At 41.0% G+C, this 15,962-nt stretch overlaps 1 protein-coding gene across 3 annotated transcripts in view; it reads left to right on the top strand.

Annotated features, from left to right (window-relative positions):
• Positions 1 to 14,132, top strand: part of dntt (deoxynucleotidyltransferase, terminal) — a 136,954-nt gene extending 122,822 nt beyond the window's left edge. For all 3 annotated transcript variants that reach the window (XM_028604290.1, XM_028604289.1, XM_028604288.1), the window contains one exon: positions 13,834 to 14,132. In XM_028604290.1, the coding sequence (XP_028460091.1) occupies positions 13,834 to 13,920 (87 nt within the window). In that variant the 3' untranslated portion in view covers positions 13,921 to 14,132. The remainder of the gene's footprint in view (positions 1 to 13,833) is intronic.
• Positions 14,133 to 15,962: the final 1,830 nt, after the last annotated feature.

The raw sequence follows: 15,962 nt of genomic DNA, 5'->3' as shown, positions 1-15,962 counted from the left end.
ATGTAAATGTTTCTGTTTGGCAACCCTGTTGTCAGTTGCCGTCATACATTGATGACTCAGCCTGTACCCAGTTCATGAAAGGTTGTGCATGAGCTATATATAAACACAGTTTGTTGATCAGATCCCTCGTGCACAGAGGTAATGCATTTTCTGTTTGCAGAACCAACAACTGAGGTTTGTTGGCCGAAATGTGAGAGGGCAAAGCAAAGATATACAAAGCTGCATCTCATCCAAGGCTCTATTTGTGTAATGGTGCAGGGGCACAGGATGTGGCAACTGTTGTTGTTATTTGTCACCTTGTGGCCCCAGTGACTCTGTGTTGGAACCAGGTTGTTATAGTTTTGCATTTTTCATTAGCGGGTTTGCTAGTTTGGTTTATTTTTCATTTTTTGAAAATGCTTAGTTTTAGTTTAGTTTTTATAAATTTTAGTGTTAGTTTTAGTCTTTTTTTATAATATGGGTTATTTGTCCGGGGCAAGATTCAAAAAGGTCAGAAAAAGTATTGTGTAATAATAACTCAATAAAATGTTTTTAGAAATATGTATTCACAATGTATTCAAAAATAACACCAGTACATAAAATGTACATATGATGAGCACAAATATGTAAACAGTCTACACAAGATGCCAGTAAGAGCGAAATGTGTAAGTGACGTGTGCCAGGAAAAAAACCTAAATAGCCAACAGACTAAAGAAGACATACATGAACAGGTATTTTGTAGGGCTGCTCCCTCTTAGTCGATTAGTCGACCAATCGGTCATTTTGGTCTTAGTCAACTTAGATTTCTTTAGTCGATTAGTCATGTTTTATGCTTTTTTCATGCTGAATGACTTATTTCCAAGAAACGTTCGAGCATATCTCTGGTAAACACAAGAATTAAAGTGGTGTTTTGCATGACTCTTTGCGGAGAAACTCAGATTTACAGATCTGTTGATTAAATCAACTAATCGATAGATTACTAGTCGATAAAATTGAATGAGTGTTAGTCGACTAAGAATTTCTTCTATCGAGCACAGCCCTAGTATTTTGAGCTTTGGTTTGAGTAAAGTGGGAACTTTTTGAAGTCAATCGACTCACACAGTTGTGTAGACATCCCAGTATTAATACACATATTAACCCACGCTTCCTCCCACTTTTGGTGTTCCTGTGTATTTACTAACCAGCAGCTATTGGCTTTGCGTTCTCCTTTACCTTGTTAAGGTAACCTTGGCTCGCCTCCTTGTGCACTCTTCTCAAATGTACTTTCAAATTTGTGGGATTTTTCTGTTTAATACATTGTCCACATATTGTACCACCTTCCTCTGCGAGGCACTTGCTTTTATCTGACACAGTCATAATCAAATAGGACTCTGCCGCTTTCTCCTGACTTCCGATACCCCCATGATGCCAGGTGTGGGGCATGGACTATGTTGTGTTCAATTTCACATGGAATGTCTGACTTTCTGGGTTCCCAGTCGGAAACTATATGTCTACGGCATAGACTGTGTACATTTTTATTTCAGTTAACAACAATGTTTTTCCCCACCTAGTTTTCGTTATTTCGTTTAACCTTGGTTGGAACCAGGGTGCGATTAGGAAGAATACATTAAAGGTCCAATATGTAATATTTGTACTATAATAAATCCAAAAATGACACCAATGCCTCATCAGATATTAAGGAAACATGTTAAACTGAAATACTATCTTTTCTGACAACAATGCTAATTTCAGTATTTTTTCTTTTTGAAATTTACATTCCGTGACGGAATTTATGTTTATGTTTTGATCTGTGTGTTGTTATCAACGGCCCAGTTTGACAGGCAGGCCGGGTTGCCAAATACACCTGTAAAAACGTAAACCCAGCGCGCTACAGCTGTAACGGTAGTACAGCCATGAAAGCAGCAAACAAACGAACAGGATCAACGGAGATAGATTCTACATGACATAAAAAAAAGAAAACAGCATGTTTCTAACAGTTGCGTGACCAGAGACGTAACAACCCCCTGGTAAATATTGGAGATGTATTTGAAAGATGGAGACAGCTTAGAGCCCAAAAGGACGCAGAGTTGGCTTATTTTCTCCTGAAACGGTAAGCATTAGCTTCACGCTAATTTATCACAGCTACTAGGGATGGGCATTTTTTGTCATTTCAACATTTGTGTACTCACATTGAATTATATAGCTAGAGTAACCGAGTTGGTTACTCGCAAAAACAATTGAGACACAGCCAGTAAAGTGATCCCGACTGGTCCTGGCTAACGCCGCCATGCTAACCCTGCTAACTGTTAACGTTACCGGGCAGCCCATGTTTACAGCGTGTAGCCTCTTCAGCAACAACGGTGAGTTATTTTAAGCCACGAGAGGGGGGCTGTAAATCGGAAAGAGAGGACTGTGAGTTTGCAGTGTGTTTAGCGATTGTTGCCGTAATTCTAAGCCAATGAAGTGTGTTCCGTCGGCAAGGTAGTGGTATTTTTAGCGTTTCGTATTGTAATTCTAAGCCGAGGAAGTGTGCCTGACTGGCGTGTGGAGAGGACAGTGAGGTTGTTGTGTTTTTAGCGGTTCATACTGTAATTTTAAGCCGAAAAAGTGTGTCTGTCAGTTGGTTACAGAGCTCCACGTGAGCACGGGCTTTTATGACTGTCAATATAGCCAGCATCTACCGTTAGCTACTCCGCTGTGCTGTGGAGTAATGTCTGGCTATGTGAGACTAGCATCTACCGTTAGCTACTCCGCTGTGCTGTGGAGTAATGTCTGGCTATGTGAGACTAGCATCTAACGTTAGCTACTCCACTGTGCTGTGGAGTAATGTCTGGCTATGTGAGACTAACATCTACCGTTAGCTACTCCGCTGTGCTGTGGAGTAATGTCTGGCTATGTGAGACTAGCATCTAACGTTAGCTACTCTGCTGTGCTGTGGAGTAATGTCTGGCTATGTGAGAAAAGCGTCCAGCTACATTGTTGTGAATGCTGCTGTCTCAGCCTGGCAACCTCCGTGAACTTCGAGTCTGGGCAGGAGGGGGCGGGGGAGACGACTCTCCAGTATTTTGAATTGGTAGTGCAGTAACTATTTTAACCGCTAGCTGCCAGTATTACATACAGTATTACATATTGCACCTTTAATCAGCCAGTGTAGGCCCTGACATGATTCATGACAAATCAGATTTTTCTCTTTCTTTTAAAAGCAGTCTGCTCTGAGCGACTGAATAGTTCAGAGCAAACATCCACCACAAAAGATTTTCTGTCACAAAAAACCTCTCCCAACGGGACTCTGAAGTGAATATATGGTACCTTAAATTAAATTGGCGTGGGAGGAGATAGCATATTTGGCAACATAAGAGAACCATTTTCCAATGTAGGAAACCATTCAGTGATAGATGATAGATGATGACGCATATTGGCAGTTCTGTGCTGAATGGTAATAATTACAAGCACAGCCAGAAAGGATAAAGCATTTAGAATGAAAAATTGGAGATTATTTGAAAGTTTTAAAGGACAACTATTATATAGCATTTTCTTGTATTTTGTGTTTGTACTAGAACATGTTTACATGCTTTATTTTTCTCATACTGCCCATGGCTGCTGCACCTGTATTCACCCTCTGTATGAGACGCTCTGTAGGAGCACCTGTCTTTTTAAGCCCCCCTCCGATCAACTGCCTACGCTGTTGTTGCACTAGTATCATCTGGAGTATATAGCAGGACTTTGTACCATGAAAATTACCAATAAAGGCTATCTAAACCAAATACTACACAAACGGACATGTCCCAGCAGTAAAGGTACAGCATGTAGCTACTATAGTTAGCAGTGAACACTAATGGAATATAGCAACACTTTCTACAGTCAAACCAAATACTCTATAACCAGAAATGTTTCAGGAGTAAAGTGACCCGGAATTGGGGAGAATTTAACGACACTGGCAGCCAAGGTGACATTGTTTACTGCCCTAGCATGTAGCTACATGCGGCAAGGTTAACACCGCAGTAGCTTAAAAAAAGGAGATAACCAATCATAGAAGTCCGGCTTAGAGTTGCTGAAGACTTAGCCGAGAGTAGAAAAAACAGTTGAAACTGGAGCGTTCAGAACAGTTGGAAATCGGAACGTTTTAGCTCATGGGGATTTGGGGTTTTTGGCCACGTTTAACATGAAAATCCGACATTATAACATTGTCGATATGACAGAAAATACGGAAAAGCATAATATGTCCCCTTTAAGATCTCTTGATATGTGCACTGCTTGGTAAAGCCGTGAAAATAAAACAGAAAATGACTCCGTCATCTGCCATGAAACACTGACTTTCCGTAAACCCACAGTCCATCCCTGACACCAAACTTACCCAGCACCGCTTGATTATTACTGACACACACTATATTGCACCTTTTGCTCCACAATGGGATATTCACCATCACTGTGAGTTACCAAAATGCAAGATGACTGTCATCAAAGGAAATTAAGCTATGTGTATCTGGCAAAAAGGCCAACACAAAGCCCACCAATGCACTGTCACAAAAATAGAACCCTGAGTGCCCTTATAGATGAAACCACTGGCTGATTTATGTGTTGTGCTTTCACCACTGCCGGCTGCAGAATCAAACTGAATGCAATCGCTGTGGGAGCGCGTATATTTGGGTTGATCACAGCCAGCCTCGCCCCCCTCCGACAGTCTCAAAACATTATTTTGAAAATTGGTTTTGACAGCATATATATGGAATGCATAGAATACATTATTAAATAACATATATAAAAACGAAAAATCTTGAACACGTGAAATTGTAAAAGTGTATTTTTGGACAGGAAATATTCAAAGCTGCACACTGCAGGTAGACATTGGTCCTAAAAATGTTGTGTTTTGCATCATAAGCAAGGCATGATGATGACTATATTCAGGGTTTAAGATTAGCACCATCTACCATGAGTGGCTGGTAAAATTTGAACTAACTGGTGGACAAAAACGTTAATTTTGAACCCTGGCTATATTTCATGTAACCGGGTCTTTGTTCATATTTATAGGCAAAAGCAGTTGAAAAGTAAAATGCTTCCCTTACTGTGGTGTTTCACATGTTTTAAGGTGAGGTGCCACCACAGTTATGGCGGCGTATTTACGTTCGACTTCAACCCAGATCCGGTAAAAACAGCTCAAATGTGTTTTCACAACTTGCGAACACAACTTAATTAATTCATTAATTTTTGAACCTACAGGAATTGCGTAATCCTACCAAATCCCATGATTTGCTGCCTCTCCAGTGGTGTGACCGATCAAACGAATCTGATGATCCTGGCTCATATCATACAAAAACGTGTCATTAAAATTCCCAAACACAGCTCATATTTTGCAAATGTGCCGTTTTAATTGAGCAGAATGAGAGGAGTGCTGAGGCGGCAGCATCCGATCACACTGTCTGGAGCAGGAAGCAATCTGGTCACACAAAACCGGCCACTCTTCAACAAACCAATTAATTATTTATGAGCTTCAGTGGAGCAGAGAAAGTTAATTTATTGTTATCATTAGAAGATTGTTCTGTTTGGGTCCATGTGAGGAAGAGTCAAGCTACAATTACAGGCTCCACCGATTAGACAGAACTTCATACGACCGCGGCAGACACCCATTCTGACACTTCACAAGTTCACAAGTAACTCCAAACTTCAGCGATGAACTTTAGGAAGATTATAACCTAATAAATGCTAATTAAAAGTGTGAAGGCAGCAAATGAACATCGTGCAAGGACAATTGTCCAAGTTGATATGTTGTATGTCCGGGGGAATAATAATTAAGTAAATAAATGTACTCAAAAATTGACTTTTTAGGAGTTAAAGCTAAAGTAGTACCTTTAAATGGATACATTGGCATTAGTTTGGAGAAAAACTAACAATGTGTGGATTTACTGTTGTAACTTCAATGAACAACATATGTGTTGCTGATTAATCTTTACTGTAGTTATGGATGTGCAGAAAGTCCATGATTAACATATTGTACATAGTAGTCGAACAGTTGTGACAAAGGGTCAAACAGCGTTGGGTGCGTTCAGACATTCTCTCTGTAAGCACCTGATTATATAGTGCATACCTGATCATTGTTTGTGTGGAACTGAGTGAGACATATACAGTACTAGAAAACATTTCAGGGCCGGTATCAAAGTAATAAAACAACTGGAGTTTATTTGAATATATATTTGATAGGGGTAAAATGAATCATTGCATCAATGCATCGCTATGCGGACGTGGACAATTCTGCATCGATGCAGTGACAGACCATAATTGATTATAGCCTACTGATGCTGCTTGTTGATTTCCCGTTTGCTGCTGTTTTAGTTTTTGCTTTTGGTCTGCTGTGTTCAGACTCCGCTACATTCAGGGAGTGTCTTTTTTAAAAGCAGATACAATAAAAAAGGGGAGTTCATACACATCTGACTCCTTGAATTTGTCGAAGAAAACCATGTAGCAATGTATAATAACATGGAGGAGGTGACGCATCGGGATATCAAATCGATTCAAACGTTGGCAGGATCATCGTAATTGAATCGCGAGGCCAGTGAAGATTCAAACCCCTGATATTTGAGTTGTGTGAACTTTTGAAGCACTAGCAAATGACAGCTTTCTTTGCATGTGTGATGATTAATGAGCGGTTTTGCCACGGCTCTTACAGGTATTGTAACAAAGTGAAGAAATATGGGTGACACTTTACTTGAAGGTATCGACATAATCGTGACATGACACTGTCATGAACGTGTCAGAAACGTTATGAACAAGTCATAAACGTTTATGACTTCTGTCATTAAGTGTCATTCGGTTTTTGTCATGACAAGTTGACATTGTTTGGGTTGTCTTGATTATGACGACTTGACATTAATCAAAGTGACATTACCAGAAGTTGTCATTACATTTGTTTGGGATGTCTTTGTAATGACAACTTGACATTAACCAGGATGACATTACCAGAAGATGTATTTGTCATGACAACTTGACATTAAATTTCTTTGGAGTGTCCTTATTAAGACAACTTGACATTAAACAGGATGACATTATGTCAAGTTGTCATGACCAAGACAACTTCTGGTAATGTCACTTTGATTAATGTCAAGTTGTCATAATCAAGACAACCCAAACAATGTCAACTTGTCAAAACAAAAACCATAAACGTTTATGACTTGTTTATAACGTTTATGACACGTTCATGACAGTGTCATGTCATAGTTATGTTGATACCTTCAAGTAAAGTGTTACCAAAATATGTCTGATGTTTCATTGCTTCATTCCAATTCCTTTATTCAATGATATGCCAATGGAAATATACATTTGGAAGTTCTACTTTGGCAACATCACATCACAAGGTCACTTGAAAAACATAGGGCTTTTTATTACACTTCTCTCATACTCTTGACTGTATCTGTTCATTACCTTTGGGCAGCCTAATCAACTAAATAACTTTGATTTGCAAATGTTTACTCCTCCACGGGAGCATAGAGCCATAACACCAGAGAATGCCGAGTGAGGATCCCATTGTTTCTGATTAGGAGTTCATTATTTGCTAGCTGTCTGCCTCTCTGCCCAGTGCACGGGCTGATTAGCAAGCTGGGGACGGATAGGTAATGACGGTAACACTAAACTCAATAGCTGTTTTATAGGCAGCAGTGCTTTATGATGCTTGCGCTAATTGCCGGTGTGATTAGTGAGGTGTCTGTGCCCTCGCCGGTTGCTCCGGCTGTCCTGTGAACTGAGCTCTCGCAGACCCCGAGCGCAGGGGAAGTGTGGGTGTGCGGCGGATCGTTGCAGGAGGAAGACACAAGGGCATAATCGACTTACCACTTTTTTTCTGCCCCTGTCAGCCCTTTCCTGTGTGCTGCAATAAAGACAAATTAACTTAAAGGCAATCAAAGGATTTTTTTCTTCTTGATCTCTTGACAATAAAGTAATCTATTTCTAACTGTCAGTGAGAAGAAGAAAGTCCAAATAAATAAGCTGGAGACTGAGAACATTAGCTGATTTGATAGCCTGAAATACAGGTGAAAAAAAAAAAAACATTACAGTTCTTTCTACCTTTGAGTGTGCATTCTGTGATCCAAGTGTACCTTGGACTCTTTATATAAAGGTGTATGTCCTCAGACATAAAATACTGTACTCTTAATATGTTCCTCTTACCGTTTTGACTTGTGAAAATAGGTGTAAAAAACTGATTCGAAAGCTTTATGTGCATCTGCCATTCAGCCTGACCTCAATACTCGAGTTTTTGATAAGTGGCTATCGCTGCTGTGCAGACAGTCTGTACTGAAAGCGAGATGACTGCACACTTACTGAGGCTTTTTTGTTCAGATACATTTTACTACCAGAGAGTTGCCATAAGTCAATTTGCATGGATTTCAAGTTGTGTTTGCATACTTCTCCACATGACCTTTAGCTTGGTTCTCTTAGCAGACTTCTTTTGTCTTTTGTCTCGCTGTGTTTCTAAAGATATCTCTCTCTGTCTGATACTGCCTAATAGGTGTGCCGTGTTCATATGAGATCATTACCTCGCATATTATTTCTGTCTCTTGTTCAATCCCTCAATTGTACGCACATAAACAGTTCACATTGCAATACATGTGGATACAGGAAACCACCACACATCTTCATCGTAAATATAAAAATCAATCGTCGATAGCCACTGGGTTTGTTAATCATCACCAACACCTGCATTAATAGATTTGTATGCCACTTGGAGGCAACTCAACAAGCTGTAAAGCATTAACATATTATTGCCTTATAATTGCTGTGTACATAACTGTTGTTATGTGAAAACAGTTGCCTATTTCAAGCTGTTCTCAGGAACCGTTCTTACATATAGCTACTAAAAGTAATGCCCTGCAATTCGTATGCATTCCACATATTTATTACTGTATGCACCACATAGACTGCCGCTGTTTAAGACAGCGAAGATCCGTGTAAGGAGGAGGTCAGAGTGGATGGAAGGGTCCTAAAACACAGCGCTTTCAAGCGCGGGAGTGGAGTCTGTGTTTTAAGTTAAGGGGAAACACGAGACTTTCACCCGGGAAACAGGTGTTCGTATCCCAGGAGTACACGGGACAGTGTTTTAACCCAAACCGCAATTTAAAAAAAATAATCTTTCTGTCGTCACCATGGGACAGTCACCTCTTGTCGGCTAAACTTAAGTGTAAAGGCCGCTTAACTTAACTGGCATGTGCCGGCCAGCGTTGTCGTAATTTTGTAGGATATCATACAAATTGTTGTGCATACATTTTCATGAGAATGCGTTGCCTATTTACACAGCCAGCAGATATGGAGCAACATTAGCAAGTCCAATATTCACTCTCCCTTTAACCACTGATGACAAACAAAAGCCAAGAATTGACTTCCAATTTCTCAAAATGGTTTCCAATGGCAACAGTTACTCTTGAGCCCTGTGGAAGTTCCAAAGTTGGAGCTTAAAAATAATGTCAACTTGACAACTTGTAATCAAAATGAAGCTAATAACATAAGTGGATTTCACTGTGTTCCAGTATAATGTGCATATTCAGACATCAGGCCAATAATATTTTATCATTTTCTTTTTTTTTTTGCTCATTTGGATTGATATTGAGCTTCCTCCATGTTTCTGTCCTTTGAATGCTTGCTGGCAGCACAGTGTTGAGCATCCAGGTTTCCTCTTTGTCTCTTTGTCTCTCGGTATCCACCTCTCTCTCTCTCTCTATCTCTCTCTCTCTCTCTCTCTCTCTCTCTCTCTCTCTTGATGTGTCAGCTGAGTCGGGCCAGAGCCGGGCAGGCAGCCATGTCCATCAGCTCCATCCATCAAGCAGTGGGCCGGGTGGCAGAAGGAGGATGACGGGCAGCAGAGAAGGGGCAGATGTTTTGCAGGAACTGATATGTGTTCACGTCCACGAGGGATGTCATTACGCGGTGGACAGAGAAACATGTAGCTGATTAGCGGCTTATTAAGTCAAGGACACTGGCTCGCAGTAACACACACGGCTTCCATTCAGACTTGCGGTGCTGATGGCTTGCCAGTCATGGAGAACCCGAGTGTCTCAGACAGATAACCTCTCCTTTTCGTTATCCGGCGCTCTGTTCTTAAACTCTAAGCTCCTTTTGAGATACCAAAAAGCTGCTTTTTTTTTTTTTTGCCATTTCAAGTGTACCTTCCCTGTGTACGCTTAAAAGGGAGAACTCAGAGGTACACAAGGCTAGTGGATTTTTCTCTCAGAGAGCCCACACTGTGTTGTGCTAAGTAAATAAAGCAGCATCTCCCCGAGGGCATATGAGGATTGTACGAATTGAGGAAAGTGGACAGTGCCGCGGTGGGAGGGCTTTAGCCCTGATCCAGGACAATGGCTAAATTGGAAATGTTGAGAATCTCATCTGTACCCTGTTGTTTTCTCCTTTAGTTGGATCTCCCGAGTTGCCCCTCTGTTTCCTCTGAACGATAAGCCCTGCCTTGTGTTGTTGGAAATGGGGATTTGCTCTAAATCACATCAGCCTTGTCTAGCAGTGTTCTTTCTTTCCTGTTGTCTTTCATTCCTCCTCCCTCCCTGCCTCCACTTTTTATCACCTGTATGTTTAAGTAAAGCTTGCTGCATCATAAATTGCAGCGATCTGTGTCTGCATTTCACAATAGCAATAAATGAATTCAGGCTTATGAGCACAATGAAAAATACAGGCAGAGGTGGACCACATTATGGGTCTCAGGATGGTTTCAGTCAAATATAATACTGTTTCACTAACAATACACAGTTTTTTTTTTATTATAGAGCGATAATATTGCTCTGGACAGCAATGATTAAATGTTTGGTAGCCATGAGAAAATGAGGGCTAGAAATAGAGCTAACCTCAGAGTCCACTGATTTTCTGAAGTGGAACTTAAAGGATATGATTGATTAACACAACTGGTGTGTTATTTTTGTAGTTTTGGCCAGCATTTATATCATCGCCAAGGTATTACAGCAAGTCTGACATGTGAAATTGCAAGTCACACCTGACAATTTTGCAATTTGCATCAAAACTGGCAATCCAAACACGGACATCACACACAAACACCTGGGAATCCGCAACTTGGTCTTTCCAGAGATTGTGGTATCGTATACATGGCAGTGAAATCTGCATCGTCCAAGAGAAAGCTACCAAGACTTTAATCCTCTACCCCAGTAATAGAAACCAGGTTTACCCTTTCTGACTTTATTGCATGTTAGTCTGGCTGACCGGATGTACATTGCTGGGATAAAACCTGACATACCTTTCTCCCCTTCTGCTGTATCTCCGCCATCTATTCTGCAAGGGCACCGTTGCTGCATCCGAGGCTTAGCGCTGCCCGGAACAGTTGTGATTGGTTTAAAATTAATGCAAACAAGCCAGGGCGTTTTTTAAGCGGTGTAGTCCGACCATACACCGGCGCTGACAGTGCTATGGAGATAGGTCTGGCAATGCAAGACTAATTGCATTGAAACACATTGAGTGCAAACAGCAACTGCTAGCAGCTAATGCAGCGAGACATTTCAGGGTACATTTGCCAAAATGTACAAAAAGAAGAAGAAAAACGTGCGTACGTTAAAATGCATATAGCTGTTTTAAGCCTGTTCCAGAACATGTATTGTACCTCCGACATACTGTAAGTAGCTTAACAATAACGGGAGCAAAAATATAGCTAAAACAGCCAGTGGTTCCCCCACGTTAGCCAAACTTATTTGGAAGCCAAACAATATCAACAGGTTTTTGCGTATGTGAAAACATCGTAACGCTGATGTTTTTAACAAGCTGGTTGAAGCAATGAAAGAGGGACGCTGTGTTTGCACGGTTAAACAAGTCTGCCACTGGTGGAAAGCTTTGAAAAAAATCTTGCACGGCTGCATGTAACCTGGAATTTTAATGGAATATTCACTTTCATTAGCCATGTTAATAGCTTAGTCGGAATATTGTCTTTTTTGCAATAAGGGCTAAAACCGGAATAATATATTCATGCAAACGTAGTCATTGACTCACAGCACTTCCATACCGAAGTTGTGTGCACACTGTTCATTAGGGGATTTTCATGGACCTTTCAAGTGCGCTCACTTTCACTCTTTCTTCTAAATAAAGTGGTTTAGACGATCGGTGATATGAACAGAGACTTCATGCAGTGTGCACCCAATTCTCCCCGCCGCATGGCCAACCTGTCATTTGCATTATAAATAACAAGCCAGTATGTTGGGAGACGGGCCTTGTAGTGTTTTCCCTCTCCTGGCTGCCGACTAGTTGCTCTCAGTTATCTCTGCCTTTCGGCTGGCAGTTGGAGCCGACCCGGTCTTGGTTTTTCTGCCATGTCTTCGCAACGTGTCAGGTCCAGTTTCGCACTTGAAGGCAGGATGTGTCAGAATCGTAGTCCTCTCTCTCTCTCTCTCTCTCTCTCTCTCTCTCTCTCTCTCTCTCTCTCCAGGCTGTCTCGCTCTCAAGGTGAGTCAGGCCCCGTCACCACTCCTGTAGAGACATTACCCATCACATAGCGTTGGTGGACAGCCAGCAGTTAATAGCCCTGTCGTGATTTGTCAGGGAAAGTACTCATCTGCTGACGAGTGCAATCACTTAGAGCAAGGTTAGAGTATTTATGGGTTGGAGGGGAGGTGGGCGGTCATATGTAAATTGGCACAATCACTGCATGTGTGAGCCTTGGCACAAACTGGGTGAATAAAATCCTAAATTGATATTGACAGCTTGCAGCGGCGAAAGGAGTCCAAATACAAGCTCAGTTCAGGCTACAAGTACAAGACATGGATACTTTCAGTAGAGCTGCAAAGATGAATAAATTGGTCAACTATTAAATGAATCGGCAACTATTTTTATTATCAATTAATCGGTAAAACTCATCCGATTCCAGCTTCTTAAATCTGAATATTTTCTAATTTCTTCTCTCCTCTGTGACAGTAAACTGAATATCTTTGAGTTGTGGAAGAAACAAGACATTTGAGGACATCATCATGGGCTTTGGGAAACACTGATCCACATTTTTCACCATTTTCTGTCATTTTATTGCATAACAACTAACCGATTAATCGAGAAAGTAATCGACAGATTGAGCAGCCCAAATTTTCAGGAATAGTGATGCTTAAAATTGAGATTTTGTTGACTTGCACTGGATTTGAAACTTAATCCTACATCCTGTTCCCTGCACATTCCATATATCCTTTTTGCTTTTTTTTTTTACTTTTTGCACATCCCTCTATATTTTTGTACATCCTGCACTAACCGTACAGCCTCTTTTTTGTTATATGTTAAATAGTTATATGTATGTATGTATGTACAGTATGTATGTATATATGTATGTATGTATGTACAGTATGTATGTATGTATGTACAGTATGTATGTACTGTATGTACAGTATGTAGGTATGTATGTATGTATGTACAGTATGTATGTATGTATGTACAGTATGTAGGTATGTATGTACAGTATGTATGTATATATGTATGTAGGTATGTATGTATGTACAGTATGTATGTATATATGTATGTATGTATGTACAGTATGTAGGTATGTATGTATGTACAGTATGTAGGTATGTATGTACAGTATGTATGTATATATGTATGTATGTATATTATGTATCTATATACTGTATGTACAGTATGTATGTATGTACAGTATGTAGGCATGTATGTATGTACAGTATATATGTATATATGTATTGATGTGTTATTTGTTTCTGTATTTATTGTTTGTTTATTTTATATTATTGTTTTCTGTATGCACCATCAACCAAAACAAATTCCTAGTACTGTAAGTGCTACTTACCTGGCAATAAATCTATTTCTGATTCAGATTGTTCGAATTCTGATTTCACCAAGACAAATGCACATTCCTGCACAAGTCACTGACTTTCTGTTTGTTTGTCCTCTCTCTAGAAAGAGTTCCTGGCAGCCACGACTGAAAAGGACATCTTTGCCCATCTGGGTCTTGAGTACATCGAGCCTTGGCAGAGAAATGCGTAGGCCTCAACTGTTTCCTGACTGGATGGTACCCGTGTGCGCATCACAGTTTATCCCATCTCCATACCGTTCTGCGGCTCTCCTGTGATTCACTTTCAAACAGCTTTTGATTTCCATGCCGTTTTGTTTTTGCTGTTACCGCTATTGTGCTCCTTGTTGTCTAGACTGATGTATGATTCATAATTCTGCTTATTCACTATTGTCTGTTAGCGAGTAAACACTCTCCTATGCAATTCACGGCTTGCCTGTCTCTGAGTGTTATAATCATAGGCGGGACACAAAGACAAATCAGTCCGAGTGTAAATCCCCTGGGGTGCCTGCGAGGTGCAGGAGAGAGAGAATCTGAAATAAACACAGAAGAGAGGGAAAGATGGAAGTGGGTGACCACAGAGAGAATGGCAGGGTGAGGGGGAAGACAGGAAATGATGAGAAAAGGGAAGGGGATAGGGAGCTTTTGTTAAGCAAAATGTTGTAATCACCCTCCTCCTGGCAGGAAAGTGCTCGACGTGAAGCTGAGCCAGGTCTCTGGGGGAATCGAGAGGCGGGTAATGAGCTTCAGATAGAGGAGCGTACGCTGTCGCCATTTAGCCTCCATTGAAGCCTACGTCCACTGGAGATCATTTAGCTGGCGTACGGCAATCCAAAGACCCACAGTCTCCGCTCTTGTACCACAATGAATCCCCTTTCCCAGATGCTCAGATGAAATTAGAGGCAATCAACTAACCGAGAAATCATGAAGAATTCAGACGGAAGGTAAATGAGTCCACTAACCACATGAATGGGTCTTGGCATTCAAAGCAACTCTGGCTCCAGTGCATAAAACATCCATTATGTTATTGGTTTGACTTGGGCTTATGTTTTATGTATGATGCTTGCTTATCAAGATTTGTGTCCTTATTTTGTCCGTACCCTGGCTCTGCAGGGCAAAAATTCACTAATAAGACATTTTATTGATCCCTGTGAGCAATTTGAATCATTCTGACTTGTTCCTCCGGCAGTCTCGCATGGCCATCTCCATCTCCACAGCGCTGCGGAGGAAGGTCTGGCAACAGGAGCATATACTCCTGGATAGGAGAAAAAAACTGTTTGCATTTCTTTAAACCAATCACAATCGTCGCAAAGCTCCGGCAGCGAGCCTGGCTCTTCAAAAATAGTCTCGGGAAGGAACTTGTTTTGGTGAAACATTTAGACCCCGCAAAAGAAAATGCCACATACAATATAAAATGAAGTTAACTGTTCACTCAATACAGTAAAGTGCTCTAATAAATAATTTGCTCTAACCAGTGTATCGCCGTGTGTATTTTGTCCATAGCAAATTCCTGCCAATCGGTCCCACAATGTCCCAGTTACAGTTTGCAAATGCCGTAACAATATTCTTTGTAAATCTTTACACTCATTCCCCGAACAAATCAAGCAGGGCTGCCTTGTTGCATGATCCAATTTTTCCTTAAAACTTGCCATTTTCAACCTGCAATGTTCAGAGTTTAAAGTTAACACAAAGAAAGCGGAAAATGAGGGACATCCGGCAATACACCCGGCGGCACCGGAACTACCTGGTAAATGAACCATCGTCGATATGGACTACTGTTTCAGTAGTCTATATCCATTCCACTTCCTGGATTGCTCCGTTGCCTCAGAAATTCCGCCGGATGCCGGATTTAATTTTTCTCTGTCCAGTACCTTTTGTTTGCGTTGGAATTTTAAACTGTTTTGGATTTAGGAGGACTATGGTTAACTGCTCCTCAGATCTCTGCAGGAATCCAGATAGATAGTGTCAAATCTGAGTTTTCTGTCGCACGACTAAAACAACCTTTGAACCTACATGTGTTCCACCAAAACAAGTTCCTTCCCGATGATATTTTGCAGAGGCAACTTGGCTCTGCCTGGTGCTTAGCGCCACCCAAGACGATTGTGATTGGCTTAAAGAAATGCCAATAAACCAGAGCAGGTTTTTCTACCATCCCCGATGCTGTGTGGACTGGCCAGACCCTCCTCCGCAGCACTGCTCCGGTGATGACACAACCTGCCCTGCCGTCCACACCCCC

This window comes from Perca flavescens, chromosome 17 (assembly GCF_004354835.1).
Source record: "Perca flavescens isolate YP-PL-M2 chromosome 17, PFLA_1.0, whole genome shotgun sequence".
Lineage (NCBI taxonomy): Eukaryota > Metazoa > Chordata > Actinopteri > Perciformes > Percidae > Perca > Perca flavescens.
This window is presented reverse-complemented; position numbering and strand designations above follow the sequence as displayed.